This window comes from Spea bombifrons, chromosome 4, assembly GCF_027358695.1.
Source record: "Spea bombifrons isolate aSpeBom1 chromosome 4, aSpeBom1.2.pri, whole genome shotgun sequence".
Lineage (NCBI taxonomy): Eukaryota > Metazoa > Chordata > Amphibia > Anura > Pelobatidae > Spea > Spea bombifrons.
Window position 1 is genome coordinate 38,952,554 of NC_071090.1, and position 20,410 is coordinate 38,972,963.

The 20,410-nt window shown below is 41.6% G+C and overlaps 1 protein-coding gene across 1 annotated transcript in view; it reads right to left on the reverse strand.

Annotated features, from left to right (window-relative positions):
- The window catches only part of LOC128491341 (sodium-coupled monocarboxylate transporter 1-like), a 56,527-nt gene that overhangs the window by 6,259 nt on the left and 29,858 nt on the right, over nucleotides 1-20,410 (reverse strand). Inside the window, exons 11-14 of the mRNA XM_053463658.1 lie at nucleotides 16,871-16,957; nucleotides 8,461-8,663; nucleotides 6,255-6,358; nucleotides 3,456-3,544 (exon numbers count right to left, since the gene is read on the reverse strand). Coding sequence (XP_053319633.1) covers nucleotides 3,456-3,544; nucleotides 6,255-6,358; nucleotides 8,461-8,663; nucleotides 16,871-16,957 — 483 coding nt within the window. The remainder of the gene's footprint in view (nucleotides 1-3,455; nucleotides 3,545-6,254; nucleotides 6,359-8,460; nucleotides 8,664-16,870; nucleotides 16,958-20,410) is intronic.

Consider the following 20,410-nt stretch of genomic DNA (forward strand, 5'->3'; position numbering starts at 1 on the left):
GATCTATAACTGCAAAGCTGGGTTTGTGTGTTCCGTTGATCTATACCCGCAATGCTATGTTTCCATACATTATTATTGTATACCTGCAAATACAGGATTTGTACGTCTGATTCTATGCCTTCAGTGCTGAGTTCACATGTGAATTTCAATTGATCTATACATGCAAAGCTGGGTTTGTGTGTTAATGTGTTAAACTATACCTGCTATGCCATGCTTCTATACATTATTTATGTATACCTGTAAATATAAGGTTTGTATGTCTTATTTAGTTGATCTATACATGCAAGTGCCGTTTTGTGTGTTGGTTATTTGATCTATACCTATTTTTTGGTGCGGGAGCGGAGAGAGTGATTGTATGCTAGGAACGGGCCCAAGAAAAATGCTTGCGTAGGGTCCAATTACTTCAATATAATATTTATATATATTGGCAGCAGAGTCTAAAATTTATATATATTGACAGGAGGGGCTAATATTTATATATATTGACAGCAGGGGCTAATATTTATATATATCGACAGCAGGGTCTAATATTTATATATATATATTGGCAGCAGGGGCTAATATTAATATATATCAGCAGCAGGGTCTAATATTAATATACATCGGCAGCAGGTGCTAATATTAAAGAAACTGCAAGTTCAGCTGTTATTTTAAAATCGCCTGCCTCTAACCCTTGGACCGTGACCTGGATTGCTCTTGTCTGCTGCCTGCCCTTGACCCCTGGACAATGACCTGGATTATATATTTCACTGTTTTTACCAATACCATTTGAACTGGTTCCTGTTCTCGGCTTCACCACTTAGTGGTGCCCCCTTCATTGTCTCCAAGCTCTCTCCTGCATTTCGGGTTCCTACTCCTGATACCTACCCAGGGTGTGATGCACCAGCCAGCACTCCCTTGTGAATTAATGCTCCCACACCCTTGTGTATTGCCCCCAGCAGCCTCCCTGTGGCATCTTTGCCCCCAAACAGCCTGCCTGTGCCATGCCCCCACACGGGTGGTGGACCCGGTCGCAGTTGCGGTCTCCGCGGTTGCTGTGGGCTCAAGGGGCAGGTGCCCCTTTTGCCCTGTGTTAAAGACAGCCCTGGTGGCCACATTGGCCCTGACTGGGCCTATTTTCAGGTAGAGGCCTGGAGCTGCAGCTCCATCAGCCCCTACGTTAATCTGGCCCTGGATGGATGACAAAACCTCATGCTCCATTTAGGATTACATTGTGGATTGTGGATTTTAACAGATTTGTTTTAAAGATAGTCCTTACTGACAGATATATTTTATTTGCTATATATAAAAATAGTTCACCAGAATCTACCCAAAGTCAAGTTATTCTGCTCAATTTCTGATGCTGAAATTATCCTGATAACTCTGTATGTTATGTTATTGTGTTACAATGGCATAAAGTTTAATTGGGTAGAATAGATTGTATAAAGCATACAAAGAAAGTTGGCATTAAACATTTTTAAAGTGTACTATAATACATATTACTGACAAATCACACTCTATACAGCTACATTGGCAAGAAAAAGTAAGTGAACCCTTTGGGCTAGACAATAATAGTGTGCTTAAACTAACACACAAACAATAATAATCTTCCATGTTTTTATTGAAGACACCTATTAAATATTCACAGTGCTGGTGGAAAAGTAAGTGAACCCTTGGATTTAATAACTGGTCAAACCTCCTTTGGCAGCAATAACCCCAACAAATGCTTCCGGTAGCTACAGATCAGACCTGCACAACCTTCAGGAGCAGAGCCACAGCTAGCTCCTTTTGCTCCCGAGGCAAGAATGGAAAATTGTGCCCCCCAGCTATTTTTTTACAGAGGTAAAAGTTGGACCTACCTGTGTCCATGAAGATATCTGATTCTTTTCATGTCTCCCAGCTTAAGCCGGCAGTTACTAATAGATTCTCGGATCCGTTTTGTATTCCCAAGGCCGTGGCAATTCAGAGCCAGGAGGAGTATGCAGTTTGTCAGATCCTTGATTCTCGCATTCGGAGGGGTCAGTTACAATATCCTATTGATTGGAAAGGTTATGGTCCAGAGGAGAGATCCTGGGAACCTGTCTCCAATATCCATGCCCCGGCCAGGATTCGTGACTTTCATTTACGCTGGCCTTCCAAGCCTGGTCCTGGGCGCTCGGAGCGCGCCCTTGTGGCGGGGGATGGTGTAACAGCTAACAACTTACCTGCAGCTGCTACAGCCGTAGCAGCCTCCCGCAGACACTGCCGGACGAGATCCTCACGCATGCGCACGCCACTCCTAAGATAGCCGGACATTTTCTCTGTTTATTTATGCTAATAGTTTGACGCGGGGTTATCTGCCTGGGGGCTATTTGAGGGCTCCTTAGCTGTCTACTCACTGCCTCTCAAAGAGTTTCATGCTTTGTTTCTCTGGGTTCAGTTGCAGTTTTGTGTTTGCTCCAAGTTCTGACTTCGGCTTCGGTTATCCTGACTTCTCCAACCCTTGACTTCGGCTTTGTCTCTCGGCTATCCTGACTTCTCCAATCCTTGACCTCGGCTTCGTCTCACATTTATCCGAACTTCTCCAGTACCATTTCTCCTGCCTCTGGTTCGTGCACGGGTTCTGCACTGTGGATCCTCGGCTACTGAACCTGACCATCCCTGGCCGTTACAGTGGCAAGCTATCTAGGTCCTGAGGCAGCAAAGCAGTCCTGAATCATGATGCTCCCTTCATCAAGCTGAATTGTATGTACCATACAATTCATGTATGACCATGATAGGAGTGTGATTGCTAACAATTGCTAGCAGCTAACACCAATCACACTCATATCATGGCCAGGCAGCCAGTACAATAACTTTATGTAATATATATATATTTTTTTTATTTCGGACCCCAAAATTAAGGTGCGTTTTATACATGGGAGCATCTTATACTTGGGGAAATAAGGTAGTTCCAATGATTTCTTTTAAGCCTTTAGTTGTTACTCTAGGGTTCCTTTTTTGCCTCATTGACCATTCTGTGTTGTGCCCTTGGCGTCATCTTGGCTGGGCACAGACTTCTAGGGAGAGTAGTCACAGTTCTAAATCTTCTCCATTTATAAACAATTTGTCTGAGATTTATTTTTTGTGAGGCATGGTTCGCGTCAGCAGAGCATTATTTAGAATAGTAAATCCAAATTTTTTTATTTTTTATGTCAAACTAGATCAAAAATACACCTCCAATCATCAAGTTTCATGGATTGGACTTTGGGCTTGCTAATTCCTGACTCCAATTTGTTTTTGTTGAAGTGATTAGCCTAGGGGTTCACATACTTTATCCAACTTGCACTGTATTCAACATGGACAAGCACAATACAACAAATTGTGTGTTAGCTAAAATATCAAGACAAATGTATGCATAAATGCTGGTAATTCCAAAGAATTTACTTACTTTTTCTTGCCACTGTATATACACGTCATGTAGGGCCTTAATGTTTATAATAAACTATTTCACTTACTTCATCTGATTTATGACAGTAAAATATGTCACATGAACAATCTTGTCTTCCAAAAAGATAATCTGGATTTGCATTTTGTCTCAACCCACCTGTAAAAATACCCAAATATATACAGTTTTAATTAAAACTTTGATTTATAAAATACCGTATTTGCTCGATTATAAGACGAGGTTTTTTTCAGAGCAAATGCTGGACGCACCGGTAAGAGAGGGCTGAGAGGGGAGAGAGGGGGAAGGGGGGTGAGAGAGAGGGAAGGGGGGTGAGAGGGGGGGGGAGAGAGAGAGAGAGTGTGTGTGTGTGTGTTAAATGGGGGTATAGGGTGTGTGTGTGTTAAATGGGGGCATAGGGCATTTCTGGAGTGGCGTTAAGAGGGCATTTAATAGAGCACTCTGCCTCCTGAAATGCCTTATACCTCCCTATATGCCACTCTGCCCCATAATATGCCTTTTAACCCCCTAAATGCCAGAGTGGCATATAGGGGTATAAGGCATTTCTGGAGGCAGAGTGCTCTATACAATGCCTTTTAACTCCCTTAATGCCACTCTGCCTCCTGAAATGCCTTATACCTCCCTATATGCCACTCTGCCCCATAATATGCATTTTAACCCCCTAAATGCCAGAATGGGATATAGGGGTATAAGGTATTTCTGGAGGCAGAGTGGCACATAGGGGGTCAAAAGGCATACCATGGGGCACAGTGGCATATAGAGGGTTAAAAGGCATATCATGGGCCACAGTGCCATATTGGAGTGGCAAGCCTGGGGGCAGATGTGCGTAACTGGGGGACAGGTTGGAAAATACAAGAAATAAAAACAAAAAAAATATTTTTCTCAATCATAGCTTTTATTAAAAAAAATAGTTTACATGAATTAACATTTACTGGTAAAACTTTTTTCCTTTGGGGTCGTCTTATATTCAGGCTTTTTCTTTTTTTCCTAAGTTAATAATCAGATTTTGGGGGGTCGTCTTATAATCAGGGTCATCTTATAATCGAGCAAATACGGTAGTTATCAAAAACTTAAATTTTAAGTTGGTGATAAATATGGGAAAACAGGAAAGAGAATATGGGATTAGCCACATAATTTCATATGCACATAAAGTGCTCAAATCACATCCAGCCACACAACCATTATCCCGAGTAAATACATGAAGACTATTAACTAAAGAATAATAATACCGGTGGGAAACACAATAGCAGGAGTTAGACAAGGAAAGGTAAATCAGAGCTGGATGGGATGAATTAGATTAATGAGTTGATAAACTTCATTTAAGTGGATTTTAAGAGATTCTAAGAGGACTAGAGACTAAGACAGACTTTGGGAAGCTAGGGCAGGGCATTCCATGACATAAAGGCAGCCCTTGAGAAACCTTGAATACAAGCTTGAGAGGCAGAGATTACAACAGAAGACATAAAATGATTTTCAAATGAGTGAAGGTGTGTTCTTGGAAGTAGATGATGAGATTGAGGTAGATGAGGTAGGTGTGTTATTAATATTTTGTTGACAGGTGATTCACAATTCTACCTCTCCTTTCCTACATCTCTTCCTCAATCACCTATTTTTGCCCTGATGTTATCACAGCTCAATACAACCAAATGTTAGCCTCAGTCCTAGATGAGGTTGTTCCTGATTTTGTGCACCACCCCCCACACCTTCTTCCTTAGCCATAGTTGTCCAAAACATACCTGCCATCACCAAAAGTGCTCTAGTAGTACTGCTCAGTGCCTGAGGAGGAAACTATGTTTACTTAAGGACTTTGCATACCACAAGTTCATTATATACGTCTACTCTCCACTTCAAACAATCTTACTTTATTTTAATAATTTCCTCCTTCTTCACAACTTTTAATGTCTGGTTTGCTCTTTAACTCACCTCACTGTCTCTTCAAAATTACACGCTGGGTGGCATTCCATTACCTGAAGCTCAGCATCTGCATGACTGAGCATGAGATTAATCTAATTGTCCTTGTCCAAGCTCTCCCTCGCCTTATGTCATATCCACCCTTAACCTTTGAAGGGTTGTAACTTTGTAAGAGTAGGATGTCTTCTCCTGGTTTTAACACATGTTAATTTCAGTTTGTATATTGTTAGCTTACACTCTCCTGTAATAGCTGTTTGGAATCAGCTGGCCCTCTATAAATAAAATGTAATGTAAAATAATAAAGCAGAGGTGTTAGTAGAGTGATGGGTAAACAGAAAAATGTACAGACAGGCCACAGCCTAAGAATGTGTTGCTATAGTCAAGACAAGCGAGACTAAAGTAAGTAGAAAACTTTTAGTTAAATCTTGTATTATGATGGAGTGACTGCAGGCACAATTTTTAAAATGTAGGCAACAGTATTTGACTGCTCATTCACTCTTGATTTTCAGTCTCCCTCCGCAGTCAATAGTGATGCCGAGGCAGCAGGTTTGTAGTTTTGAGATGACAGTTAACCATTAACATTATGATAGACAATCAAGCAAATGTTAGTACAGGACAAATGAGAAATAAGATATGTAAAAAAAGCCCATCCACCTATTTCACCAAGGTCCCCATTTAAAAGTAGCATAGCCCCCCTCTGGATCCCATGTCCCTATCTTCAAAATAATACACCATTATTCAGTGTAGTACATATGTTCAAAATAGCACATCATTATTCAATGTGGGGATGCGGGGGAAAGTACATCAGTCAGGGACATGGACTGCGAGGACCCCATAGTGAATAAGTCCCATACAGCTGCCATGGCTGATGGCAGCTCTGCTTGCTATTTACGTCCAAAACTAAATTTAAGAAAATAAGATCATTTTCACAAGTCAGTACCTGTAATGAGACTGATGATAACTCCAACAACCAGTGTAATAAGGGTTCCCAAAATGCTAAAGTATAAGTAGGATAATGAATACCAGTAATCAGCAAGTGCGGGTCTGTGAAGATAAAACTCAATATATTTAACATGGTTTTTAAGAAAGATAAGTAATACATAAATGGTAATGTTTGGACGTACATAGTGAAACTGGTTATTTGTAATTGCTACTTGTGTGTTTTGGGGGAATGGTTGATTCATGTCAGATTTTTTACTTTATGGCCTATTGACAAAGGGTCACACTGGCTTGACTTCCAACTCAGAGAGTTGCTATGAAAAGCCGCTTGCCAGGATTTTAAAAGTCCGTACGAGTGACTCTATTGGTCGCAGCTCTTCTGACATTAACCAATGAAAAGCAGGTGCACTTCATTGGTTGATGGCAGAGGAGGCCCCTGCCGGCGACCAATAGAGTTGCTCGTACAGACCTTTAAAACCCTGGCGCCAAAGCTGCTGCATACCGCGTTAACATCGTATTAATCCCTTCTAAAAAAAAAAAAAAAAAAACGAACACGAAAAGCGATACAGTAAATTAATGAATAATAGACTTGTGCATTCGTATTTAGGCGAACATGAAAACGAACACGAAGGGTGTGTTTTCGTTGTTCAGCCCGAATACCGAAGAAACGAACATGGCGGCGGCAAAACGTACACAAAGACGAAGACACCCAACACAAGGAATCTTCGTGTTTCTCTTCGTCTTCGTTGAACTACTAATCTCCCTGGTCACTTCCCCATCTAGCCTACCTTATCTACGCCGCAGGTCCGTGCGAGTGACTCTATTGGTCGCCTGCATAGACCTCCTCTGGCATCAACTATTTGGTTGATGCTAGAGGAGGCCCCTGCTGGCAACCAATAGAGTCGCTCTTATGGACCTTTAACTCCTGTCCCCTCCCCCTGGCCATGTTTCGGAGTTAAAGGAGTTAAAGGTCGGTGCAAGTGACTTTATTGGTTGCTCGTACGGACCTTTAACTCCTGGAGCGGGGAGACCATTATGCAGAGTTTCGCTGTCAGGATTTAAAGGTCTGTAAGAGTGACTCTATCGGTCGCTGTCAGGGAGCTCCTCTGCCAGAGAAGCTCCCTGCCGGCGACCGATAGAGTTGCTCATACAGACCTTTAACTCCTGGAGCGGGGAGACCCCCAGGCAGAGTTTCTATTGGTCGCTCTATTGGTCGCTCTTACGAACCTTTAACTCCTGGAGTAGGGAGACCATTCTCCCCAGGCAGAGTTTCACCATCAGGAGTTAAAGGTCCATACGAGCGACTCTATTGGTCGCCAGCAGTGGGCTCGTCTGACATCAACCAATGAAAAGCACCTGCAATTCATTGGTTGATGGCAGAGGAGCTCCCTGCCGGAAACCAATATTGTCGTTCATAGGGACCTTTAACTCTTGGAGCGGGGAGACCCCAGGCCATGTTTCACCATCAGGAGTTAAAGGTCTGTACAAGCGACTCTATTGGTCGCTAGCAGGGGACTTGTCTGACATAAACCAATGAAAAGCACCTGCACTTCATTGGTTCATGTCAGAGGAGGGCCTTGCCAGCGACCAATAGAGTTGATCGTACGGACCTTTAAAATCCTGGCGCTAAAGCTGCCGCCTACCGTGTTAACCCAGTATTAACCCCTTCTATTAAAGAAAACAAGGAAAAAAATAATCACGAAGAACGTACATGATTATTCATTCACTATTCATTATACGGAAAAAAAAATCCCCACAAAGACGAACACAAAGAGTTGGCCGGTGCCCAAGTCTGATGAATAACCTTGATCTTTTCAATATTTGAAATCAACATCTTACACAGCTTAGCCTAGGGGGTGTAGCTATTAAAGCAGTTGGTAAGCAGGGCATTCATATTGATTGTGACCTTAACAAGGCCAAACCAAGAAGAATGATGATCTGTCAAGGCATTAAAGGGACAACTGTATGCGGTATTGTTTGGCAAATACCGGTATATTTTGGCCAAAATAGACAATGGCTATAAACTTTCCTTTGGTTAGCTATGTTAGTAGAACCCTGAATGAAGGCTACTATCTTGCTTCTGACAGGGACTGCTATAAAATTATCAGTGTTCCAAAAAAATAAAAAATGTTATCTGCCCTCAAAAAAACTTTGTTTTTTTCTAATGGCAAAATAAGCTGTTTTTTATAAGATGTTTTCACACACACCTTTCACTGACATCAGACTGCAAGAGAGAGGTTATCATTGTCATTTCTGTAGTTGAGATCCAGTTGGCCTCTGTGGTAAAATTGCACTTCGAGGTGGACAGTGGTAAAGGCCTGCTTCTCTCTGGTAGTGGTGGATAGACCTGAGCACCTATGCCTGCCCATAGTGACATAGAAAAACCAACGATAAGCCCCACAATTGCTCCCTGTAAAATTAAATGATCAAATTAGTTGTCTGTGTATGTGCCTATGCAACGTATGCTTTGTCATATTTTTACTATATTATGCTGCTAAATGCTGTTCTTGATTTGTACTCAGCGGCACCCCAAGGACAGTAATATTCCTCATGTATGGGTATCAGACTTGTGCACACGAACTAAAAATGATTCGGACAAATTTTAAGATTGTTTTTTGGCCCATTAGTTTTCGAACAACACATTTTATTTTCTGAGCCTTTTGGTTAGGACAAAATTTGGAGAGGTTTTTAAATTTCTAAACAAAATTTATTTTCACTGACCTTCATTCACTCTCTGCCATCTTGGTCCCCAAGGCTCAAACATCCTGCTAGTGCCATCTTTGCCCTTCCACAATTATACATCTATGATACACACAAACACATTAACTCATGCTCTCCCTCATTCAGACAATTCATCCACACATTAACTCATGCTCTCCCTCATTCAGACAATTCATCCACACATTAACTCATGCTCTCCCTCATTCAGACAATTCATCCACATATTAACTCATGCTCTCCCTCATTCAGACAACTCATCCACATATTAACTCATGCTCTCCCTCATTAAGACAACTCCTCCACATATTAACTATGTATGCTTTGCAATTTTGGGCACCTTTTCTAAAGAAGGATATCATAGCACTAGAAAGGGTGCAGAGGCGGGCTACAAAATTAATAAAAGGAATGGAGCAATATAGTTATGAAGAAAGGTTAACTAAATTAAATCTGTTTAGTTTAGAAAAACGTCGCCTCAGAGGGGATATGATAACGTTATACAAATATATTCGGGGCCAATACAAACCATTGTGTGGAAATCTGTTCATAAACAGGACTATGCATAGGACACGTGGTCATGCATTTAGACTGGAAGAAAGGAGATTTAGACTAAAGCAGAGGAAAGGGTTTTTTACAGTAAGGACAATACGGATGTGGAATTCTCTGCCTGCAGAGGTAGTTTTATCAGAGTCTGTACAGACGTTTAAACTGCAACTGGATGGATACCTGGAAAAACATAATATTCGGGGATATAATCTTTAATTATGGGGAAACAGCTTATTGATCCAAGGAGAAATCTGACTGCCATTTTGGGGTCAAGAAGGAATTTTTTTCCCTGGTTAGTGCAAAATTGGAAAGAGCGAAGCCGGGGTTTTTTGCCTTCTTTTGGATCAACAGCAACAAATTAACAGATATAGGAAAGGCTGAACTTGATGGACGCATGTCTTTTTTCAGTCTATGTATGTAACTATGTAACTCATGCTCTCCCTCATTCAGACAATTCATCCACATATTAACTCATGCTCTCCCTCATTCAGATAATTCATCCACATATTAACTCATGCTCTCCCTCATTCAGACAATTCATTCACATATTAACTCATGCTCTCGCTCATTCAGACAATGCATCTCACTCATTCACACTTTACTTCAATTCAATATTCTTACTATCCTCTTTCTCACTATGTACCCCCACTCCCTCCCTTATCACTTTCTATTCCCACTCTCTCCCTTATCACTTTCTACCCCTTCTCCCTCCCTTATAACTTTCTAACCCATCTCACTCCTCTTTCCCTACTCACTATCTACCCTCTCCCCTTTGTAGTTAACTCACCTTTAAATCCTGTGGCCGGAGAACGAGGCTTCCATCTTCCTGCTCTGCCGCGGCGCGCGCTGCTTCACTGCTGGGCGCCGGATATGACATCATATACCGGCGCTCAGCATGAAACACCGGCACCGCGAAGGAGGTAGAGGCCTCGTCGAGGAGAGTAAGGGGGGCCGAGTGGTTGTTAGGCACCCCTCTCTCTCCTCCACGTCAAAAAAAAAAACGCTTGAGGCTGCCCGGGACTTAAAGTCCCATTGCGGGACTGTCCTGGGCAATCCGTTGGGTGGTTCCAAATTCGGCGGGGGGGGCAAGGAATAACCTAGGGGGCCCCCTTGCCCCCTGTAGTGACGCCACTGCTGGCATGCCTCTCTAAGAATAAAGGTGCAGAAAACTGAAGAAATGACGTCACCCTTGTATGTGTGTGAATAAGAATGTAAAGAGTATATGTATATTTTCCTTTCTAAGATGTGCACAAAACTATTATGAGTGTTTGTGAGTTGTACTGTTATGAAAGTAAAATATAAAAGTAGTAAAAGCATGAGATGGGCTGCTAGTGGTGGTGGTTGTATGAATGATTTGTAACTGGTATGATATCCTTGGGTAAAGAAATAGAATTGTTTGATTGCTCTATAATTGTTGTCAGATATTAATTTGAACATTCTAGGAAGTGGATAAGAGATTTTTAGTTATTGTAAATGTGGTTTATGTAAGTGTCAAACTTGCCTATTCTGTGCATAAAGGAACATTGAAAGAGACTGTAGCTTTGTTCCACCATAACGCCCATGCACAATTAAACTAACAGATAACAGCCTAATTATTTGATTATTGTTAAAGTGATGTACAGATAATGCATATTTAAACAAAATAGGCAAAATAATAAATTTTTAACTTAATATTAGTTTTTCTTTTTTTGGGGATTAAGTTTTGAAAATTCCCTGGAGTAATATTTTAAGTATGTACAGGATGCCTGACAGTTGCCTCAGCCTGGCCAGCTGGGGAAAACTGTGAGGTAAACTATAAAAAAATGGTTGTCATTCAGGTTAGGAAAGAGAAAAAAAAAATTCTACTTAAGAGTTTGGAGTAAGCAAAGTTGTATGGTAGTAATAACACTCATTGTGTTAGTGAATACAATGTGCATAAGATAACTGCTATTGTAAAAGTTGTTTCTACTCCAATCTGCTTTACCAGTGTGTGTGTGATACGAATGAAGTGTGAATGAATGTTGGATAGGATATTGTTATAATGCGTGTAAAATGGATTAAGCAGATTGGATTTAGAAAATATATAATAGAATACACCCATAATATCTTCATTGGAATAGTTCCCTAACTGTATTTCTATCAGGAATATTTTTTTAGTATTAAATGTATGTGAGATTATAATTGTGTTCATTAGGAAATATTAGTTTAGGATACAATGATATCCATATCTCAAGTATATTTATATATGTGCAATGTCAGATTGTATTAGAATATTGATTAACTAACCATTATGATTTGAGTTATATCTTAACAGGGTTCTCAAGCCACCAGAACTCAGATCAGAAAGAAAGTTGAAGGCCTGGTGACTGGGTACTTTGTAACAAGAATATTCACATAAAGTCATGACTTGATCTAGTAGCTAGGGGATTAATTTAGGTTATGAATTTATTTTTATTGCAATTCAAATTTAGTACAAAACTGCGGTTAAGGTAATAGGGAAATCTTTGTGGCTTCTAAATCCACAGATCACATCTATCTAGATTCTATCCCATGGAATTAAAATTTCTAACCACTTTCTTTTTCATACTTAAATGAAAATAGTTACAAAAATCTTGTGCTTGTATTCTCTAAGTATATTTGTAATTTTATTTTTAATATTTTGTAATAAGTATGTCAATGCAATGTGTATTTAGATGTAATGTAAGGAAGTTTTTCTTTACGGAGTTAGGTGGTAGATGTATGGAGCCGCCTATCAGCGGAAATGGTAAATGCTGGTACAGTGAGGAAATGTAAAATACAGGACATGGGGCATGTGGCTCTTGAGTCTAGGACGGGACCGTGGGCTGATTGGGATATGAGCCTTATATTGGGAAAATGGACAGTGGATGGGCCGAAAGGTTCTTATTTGCTATCAAAATTTATGTTGCATATAAGAGGACAATTTATAAATGTGGTTATGCCACTAATTAAAGCTTTGGAGTCTCGACATCTACAGGTCAAAGCTGTACAGCCAACAATATATGAAGAAAAATGTGCACCATATCCAATTTAGAGACTTGGTCCTTATTAACAGTTTCCAAAGGAACCACACTGGAAAGGAGCCTATCGAGTATTATGTACAACACAGACTGCAGTTGAAATTTCTGAGCTTGTTTCTTGGATCCATATCTCCCATTGCAAGCTTGCTCCTCCCCCAAAAGATTTAAAAGACTGATATTCTCCTAGTAATTTTATATTTCAGATACTTGTTTTGTTTTATTTTATGTTGCTTATTTAGATTGTATAATTAACAAGTATTTTAACACAGAGAAAACAGGAAGTCTACTTTTACAAATGTTTGTTTTTCTATCCTTTGTTATTCTTTTTCAGTGTTATGAACGGAACTATTATATTGCTCTTACCAATAGTTATGTTGAGAATGTACAAGATGCTCCGTGTTATGTTTGTATTCATATGCCTCATAGTTTAGGCAGGGTTGTTCCTTTTTATACCCTACCCATTGAGTATTGTATTGATGAAATTGTAGGATTTAGAAATAAGACTCCCAGGTCTCCCTAAAACTCCTTATCCTCCCTTTTTGATAGGTCTTGGATGTCATAAAACTAAATTGAGTATGTTCAGTCTTATAATTCTTCAAAAAGAAATTAGGAAGAATAACAGTAGTTCAGACCATTGAGGGTTTGTGTTTAGAACATTCAAATATTGAGGGAGGTATTTTTGTAGGACTAGTAAGTGTCACAAGTAGGAAGTGCAGGAATCAAGTGTCATTGTACATCTTGTTAATATTGCATGGGAAGAAGATGTTGGGTTATGGGTTATAGGTAAAGCACATATTTATGCGACATTAAATGGGTTTTATTAGGTGTGTGAAAATTATGCATTTCCTAGATTACCTGAGAATTGTCAAGGATCATGTCATGTGGCCTACATATTCCCTGCAATAAGACATACTAAAGAAAGAGCAATAGTTGTATTTGGGGTTCAAAGAACTAAAAGGCACCATAAAGACGAACCCACGTTTTCAGAAATTATGGGTAGCTGGGATAATTTCATAAATATAATAATTCCTTCCACTGGAGTCAAAGATAATTGGGGAAGAATCAGACCTTTAACCATCATGTTAGAAACTGTGGCCAATTAAACAGAAAACGCTCTCACAAGTATTACAGCAGAAATGCAAGCACTACGATTGGGCGCCATACAGAATTGTATGGCTCTTGATTTTATTTTAGCTATTATGCTCACTAGTGGGCTCTGAATATTGCACTTATGTTCTAGATTTCTCTCAAAATGTTACCCTAGCAGTTAGTGATATTAGGCAAGAAGTAAGCAAAATGCAAAATTCCCTTATAATTTCCTCTGGGGAGTGGGGAATAAGTAGTTGGTGTGGTGCGTTAGGATCCAAGATTTTCCATGGTTTGGTTATAGGGGCTGTTTCCCTCACAACCATATTTGCCTCCATAGCAGTGTTGAAGCTACCTATTCTGCTACCTCGTCTATTGCCCATTGCCCATTACCCTTTTCTAATTGATAAGACCCTTCATGAATGTCCTTCTAGTGCTAATGGAGATTCTAATATCAAAACCAAGAATACTCAAGAAATTACACATTTATTATCTGTATATGACGCTGACCAAGATTTGGCTGCCTACAAATGTATTAAACACAATGGGTGAATGCCTAAGAGTCATGCTTCATGGAATCTTTAAAGCATGAAAGGGGGGACTGTGGAATCTTAGGATGTGGAGAGTGTGGGTAGGAAGAGGTTAACTGTTTTCTGCAATTTGGTGATAAGAGTTAGTGATGAACGAATCGTTCATTTGATCCGAATCTTTTTAGTGATCCGGATGAATCGGTTCAGTTGACTGTAAGATTCGGATCCCTGTAAGATCCGAATCTTTGAACGACTCTCTGCCTTCATTGACATCACTCGAGTAGGTAGGCAGGAGGGTTCACTGACTGTAATGACTGTAATGTAAGGAAACAATAACTCCTGTGAGTCATACTGAGTGATACGAAGATTCGGATCATGAATCGGATAATTTCAGTGAACAAGTCGAAATGATCCGATTCACTTTAATGATCCGAACTTCCCATCACTAATAAGAGTCTGATGCACTGGGAGGTAGTACTGTTCTGTAGAGGGCATAGGTCAAATTACACAAACTAAATTAGCTGGTGAGAAACTGGACCATAAGTGTAGACTCGGGGTCAACTTCAGGGCACAGGATGTCTGCTTTAAATAACTGAAACCCCACCCATATCATACATATTAATGTTATGTAGGTTAGGCTTTTGCCTTTATGGTAAACCCAGAGATATTACAATTGTGCCAGCCTTTAGTAGAAGTTTTGTTATCAATGTATATATAGTGTGTAAAAATGTAAAGCTGGCAGACTTGTCTGCTTTTGTGCAGATCTCCCTGCAGCTGCTTGTATTCGGAATAAACTTTTATACATTCAAAGAAGTCTGGTGGTCAGCACAACGTTTGATTTCTACAACAGGTGCAATAGCCAGATCACCACTCATGGACAGCTGTTTCGTCCTTCATGGGACTCGTCAGCATGAGGTTGTGATACTGGCTTAGTAGTTGAGGCTTGGGGTAGCTAAGAAATACCATGCGCCTACCCAGTGTTTAATAATTCTACTACCCCTTAAACTTAAATGGAAGGGTTTTGATCACCTTTACCCACCATAACTTATGTAATGGTATTTCTTAGGGTTAATGTTAAGGATAGTATTGGACTGGTTAAATGATCTTAATTAAATGGACTAATTCAATTAATTAAATCAATTGAGGAAGTCTTAGACACTGTGAGAAATGGCAGGCTGAGGCTCACCAAATCTTACACAGAAGATGCTCTCTCACACTCTGTAAAATGCTCAGATGTAGCACAACAGTGTCACATAAAGCAGTCACAGTGAAATGAACGTATCAGCTGCCTGCTCTGCTCTTAAATAGACTCTCTTCATTACTAGTCTTCTTAATTTCCTGTGAAAGATGCAGCACAGCCATTGGACAAGCCCTCAGCATGATGTGACAGTAGTGAGCTTATTGGACAAAAGAAGATCCGCTCGCTCACTGTCCCTCCTCTTAGTGCGGGCAAAATGGCGAGATTCTCCTCCTCTTAGTTTAGTTAAATTGGTGGCCGAGGTGACGCAATGAATGAACAAAGATTTTCGTATTGCACACATTCGTTTTTCGTTTCTTTTGTCCAATGTTGAATTCATTAATTCGTTATTTGGAAAAATGAATGTGTAAGTCTAATTTACATATGTGTATATTGTTAGAGTGGCTGTGTATGTAAGGTTTTAGATTGTGTGTGCATGTATGTTTAAGTGTATGTACATGTCAGGCCCCATTCAGGCTGCGGAGCTGCTTATCTTTAGTTTCCTCTATCTCTGCTGTTTACATCTGATACTTTGTTTCAGTCCTGCTCTTAGCTTCAGCTTCTGTTTCCTTTTGTAAGGTGTGCCCCACCCATTTGTTATGTTTGTCTCAGTCAGCAGTCTAAAGGTAAGTTTTATCTCTGTTCTATGTTTAGATTCAATGTTTATTTTCTGCTTGTTAGTAATTCAGTACGCAGGGTTTACCACTAGGACCCACCAAAAATTTGAGTACTTTGGCGTAGTGATGGGCTAAGCATACTATGGCCATAAGATGTGACAATCTCCAAATGTTATCATATAGTCCTAGGCTTGTCCTGTATTTATGTGTGTGGCATGTACCTATGCCCTCTTTTCCCTGAATCATTTGAGGGTCTCGGTTCCTCTCTCTCCTCTCCCCATATCCCAGTTAAGATATCCTATCCTTGCTTAAAGGAGAAGCATCTAAGGATCTCGGCTCCTCACTCCATCCCTTGTGTTCCTTGCCTTGTTCCCTGTCCTCTGTTGTGTCCTGTACATGTACGTCTTGTCTGGCTATGTTTCTTTCTCGGTCTCCCTGTTCCTTGCTCTGTCCTCCTTGCTCGCTCTGTCCCCCTTGCTCGCTCTGTTTCTGCTATTACTCTGCTTAGCTTCCCTACTCCCAGCCTGCAGCATCCTGCGCATTAGTCGGTTGAGCTATGTCTCATGCCTGCTCCACGGTGCCATCAGGATACCACTTTGTTTTGTTATGGACAATATCCTCTGCTATGTCAGGCGTCGAGGCATTACAGCAACACCATTTGGGTGCAGAAAGCGAGCGTAGATTGCTTTCTGCACCTGTTTGAAGTCATGATGGTCCTGGCACGTCAATTGTTGTTAACCCTTTGTTTTTGGGTGACGTGCCTGGACCACCAATTGTCATTAAGGGATTAAAAATCTAAATATTTCTAACCAATGTACAGATTATTTAACATTTGTAAAGACAGAAATTTTTTAATTGTTACTCACCAGTGGATTAGCAAATGGAAAGAACATTCCTAGAGAAAAAAGTCCAAGCAAAGGACCTCCAACCATGGCAAATATAGATAAAGCGGCCTTTGAAAATAAAATTACAGGAATTTGTATATAAACAGTATAATCATTTCATAATAATATTCTTGAATACAAACAAGTATGCTGATCCTGAGAGCTATGCAACTCTTCAGAGCCATTCTAATTCTAGAATTGCTTTTTTTAATTGTCACTGTAATTATCTCTGTTGCCTCTAGGTAATGTGAGAAGTAGTGTGGGTATGTGTAACGGGTTCACCGAGAGAGCTGTAGTCACTCCCAGAGATCACCCAGATGTATCCTACTGTTGTCCCTGAAATCCCTTCAGCACCAGTCATTATGCACACCTTGGAACCCTTCTATGTGTACCCAATAAGTAGACACAAATACCTTGAATTGAGTACAGCAAGAATTAATATTTTATTGTTGTAAAACATAGCCTCATATATCCACAGAATTGCATTAACATAGATAAACAGATACATGTATACAACAAAACCTTTAATTCCCCTGGCAGCAATCCTATTGATGGGATTAGTTAAGCAATGGAGTACTTACCTGTACTATCTTTTTTTTGCCAGCCAGGCTGGAGCCATCTCTGAGTACCTTGAGGCCCTGTATGACAGGGCATTCTGTCACAGTATGAGAATACAAAATCAAACCATTTTTACTTTGCAATTTGATGATTTCACAAAAGAGGGACACTCTCACAAATGCTCCCCCTCCCTCCCACTAGTAGCGGGTATTCCTGCGGTATGGTCTCGATGTCCCTGCCAAGTAGTGGTGAACAGCAGGGCCAGATTGTGGATTTTTGCAGCTTTGCATCAAGTCCTTTCCAGGCAGGAGCAGACTCTCTTGTATCATGACTTCCAGCTATAAGCCATCTAACACACATGGATGTCAGTCATAGTTCCTGTGAAACTCCACCTACCCAAGATTTCTACAGGCTCCCCAAACTGCCTCTTCCCGAGAAATATGCAGGTGATCCAAAAGAGTGCAGAGGTTTCCATATGCCCACCATGGAATCATTCCTTTATTCTGGTGCTGCAGGAATCTTCATTGACCATTAACTCAGACTAAACAGAATCAACTATCTCTGGTGCCCAAAGAGCTTAAGGTTTCGGTCATATCCATAGATGGCAAACCAATCAAGTTTCCTATGACACTGTTTCATTGTGCCTGGGAGGCAGATTAAGGGGCGGTTTGTGTCCCAATATCTTGTTTTATGTTAATGTGTGGTTTGCTGGATATATCCAGCTTTGTGTGTCCAAAATAAATCAGTCTTCGTTTGGTTTTACGCTACACTGAGTCTCGGCTAGTGACTAGGGGACCGGGAAAAGTGTGTTGTCCCAGGTTAAGGGAGCACAAGTCAGCGGAGGTAGTCGGTCGGACTAGCCAGATTCGTGACATTGGTGGCAAAGGTGGCATTGCTTCTTAGTGTGAGGGACACTTACTTTCTACCGGGATTGACCATCAGGACGGCAGACTTTGGTCGCCTTGACGAGGACATGGATGTGACATCAGAATTCCAGGGGCTACTGTGGGTCATCCTCTCCTGCTACACCACTGCTCTGCCTACAGAACAATACCAGAATCTGAGGCAAGTGGTTCGACGGTCACTATGGCAGAGGGCTTTTATACGCCGGGGTCAGTGTCTTCCAAGCTCCGAACAAAAGATTAGAGACCAGCGGGAGCTACGGATGTCATTCTTGGGAGCAATGGGTATCTGAATTGAACAAGCTGGTCCAACAGGAAGTGGAGCTGGAAAATGCGTATCGGGCTCTGCAGTGGTATGCAGAGCAGGCATATTGGGGAACTGCGAAAGAATGTTCCCCAGAGGGCTATGACTTTGGTGGCCTGGGATTATTATGGGATAGTCTTCAGGAGGATCCAGACTTCGGAAGTACAGCGGTGTTGCGGATTGAGGACATCCGGGATTTCAGGGAGTGGGACCTCCCAGATGCACTAGGACTTAAAGGTAATTTAGACCTTTTAATTACACAGTGGGAACTGGAAAAGGCATATAAAAAACTGTTTGACCGTGTTCAACAGAATGCCCCAGTGTCCAGGGATTTTGTAGATGTTATGGAGTAGTCATCTGAGGATGTTGACCTAGGCGGGGTGGATGGGACTGCGGTCTCCACCCCTGAGTCACAGGTATACTGGGCAGCTAATCCAGATCCGATACCAGAGCTATGTGACTTTACACCACAACCGGATCCAGAGATTGTGGATCTAATTGATTTTACATCTGAGGATGTTGATCCTGGAGAGCTTGCAATTGGATTTTCTTCCCAGGGAAAGGACGAAAGTTTTCAGGGTGTAGTGGGCAGCTCACATGTACGGGAGCGGAGGAACCGGTCCTCCCTCCCCAGCGGCAGGCCAACCCAGAAGATTCCCTAACCCTAGCTGAAGCGCTGGCAACCAGGCAGAGCATCGCTGGCCTCTGCCCAGCACATACCAAAGCTGCAGGAATTCAGGGAGATACAGCAGCCAACCCGCCTCCCAGCAGAAGCAGGGAGGTGGAACAGCCAGCCCATCTCCCCAGCGGCAGATCCTAATTCCGGGACCGGAGGAACCTGACCTCCTTCCTCAACGGCAGCAGGAGCACCAGGGAGGGGATGCAGGTGGCATCACTCCTCAGCGGTACCCGGGAGATGGCGCAGCCGGCCCATCTCCCCAGCAGCAGGAGCACCAATTTTGGGAGGGCATTGATGGGCCAAATGAACTGACTGACTATGGAGTCAACCCGTTTGGTGTCTCCTCCTGTGATAGTCAAATTTGGAGGGGGGAGAATTGTGACGGAACCCTCCATCACTGGGACCACTGGAGAGGCCTGACTGTCAGCATCCTCCCTATTGACTATGGGCCCTGGGTTTATAAAGGCTTCTGTGGCTTCCCCCAGCAGTATCACCTCATCACTGGTTGAGGGGATTATCTCCGGCAGACAGCCAGGATCTGCCACCAGGGAGTGACTGCCATTGTCTTAATTTAATATCAGACCCCCCCACCCCATGGTGCATTATTATGTTGTGTAAATCAGTCCCCCCCCCATTGTATTGTTAATCTCGTTACCGCCCCTGTTGTCTCTGGGAGGTAAATTAAGGGGCGGTTTGTGTCCCAATATCTTGTTTTATGTTAATGTGTGTTTTGCTGGATATATCCAGCTTTGTGTGTCCAAAATAAATCAGTCTTCGTTTGGTTTTACGCTACACTGAGTCTCGGCTAGTGACTAGAGACCGGGAAAAGTGTGTTGTCCCAGGCTAAGGGAGCACAAGTCAGCGGAGGTAGTAGGTCGGACTAGCCAGATCCACGACAGGTATATGCATACATGAGAATGAGGTCCTCTCACAATACATCTCACAATAATCCAAGAAGGAGGTCTCACTAAATCCCTGCATAGGGCTCAACAAGTTCCCTGTAAAGAATAAGTATCCACTACCACTCATATCCGAGTTTTAAAACCAACTCCAAGGATCCAACTACTTCAGTAAATTGA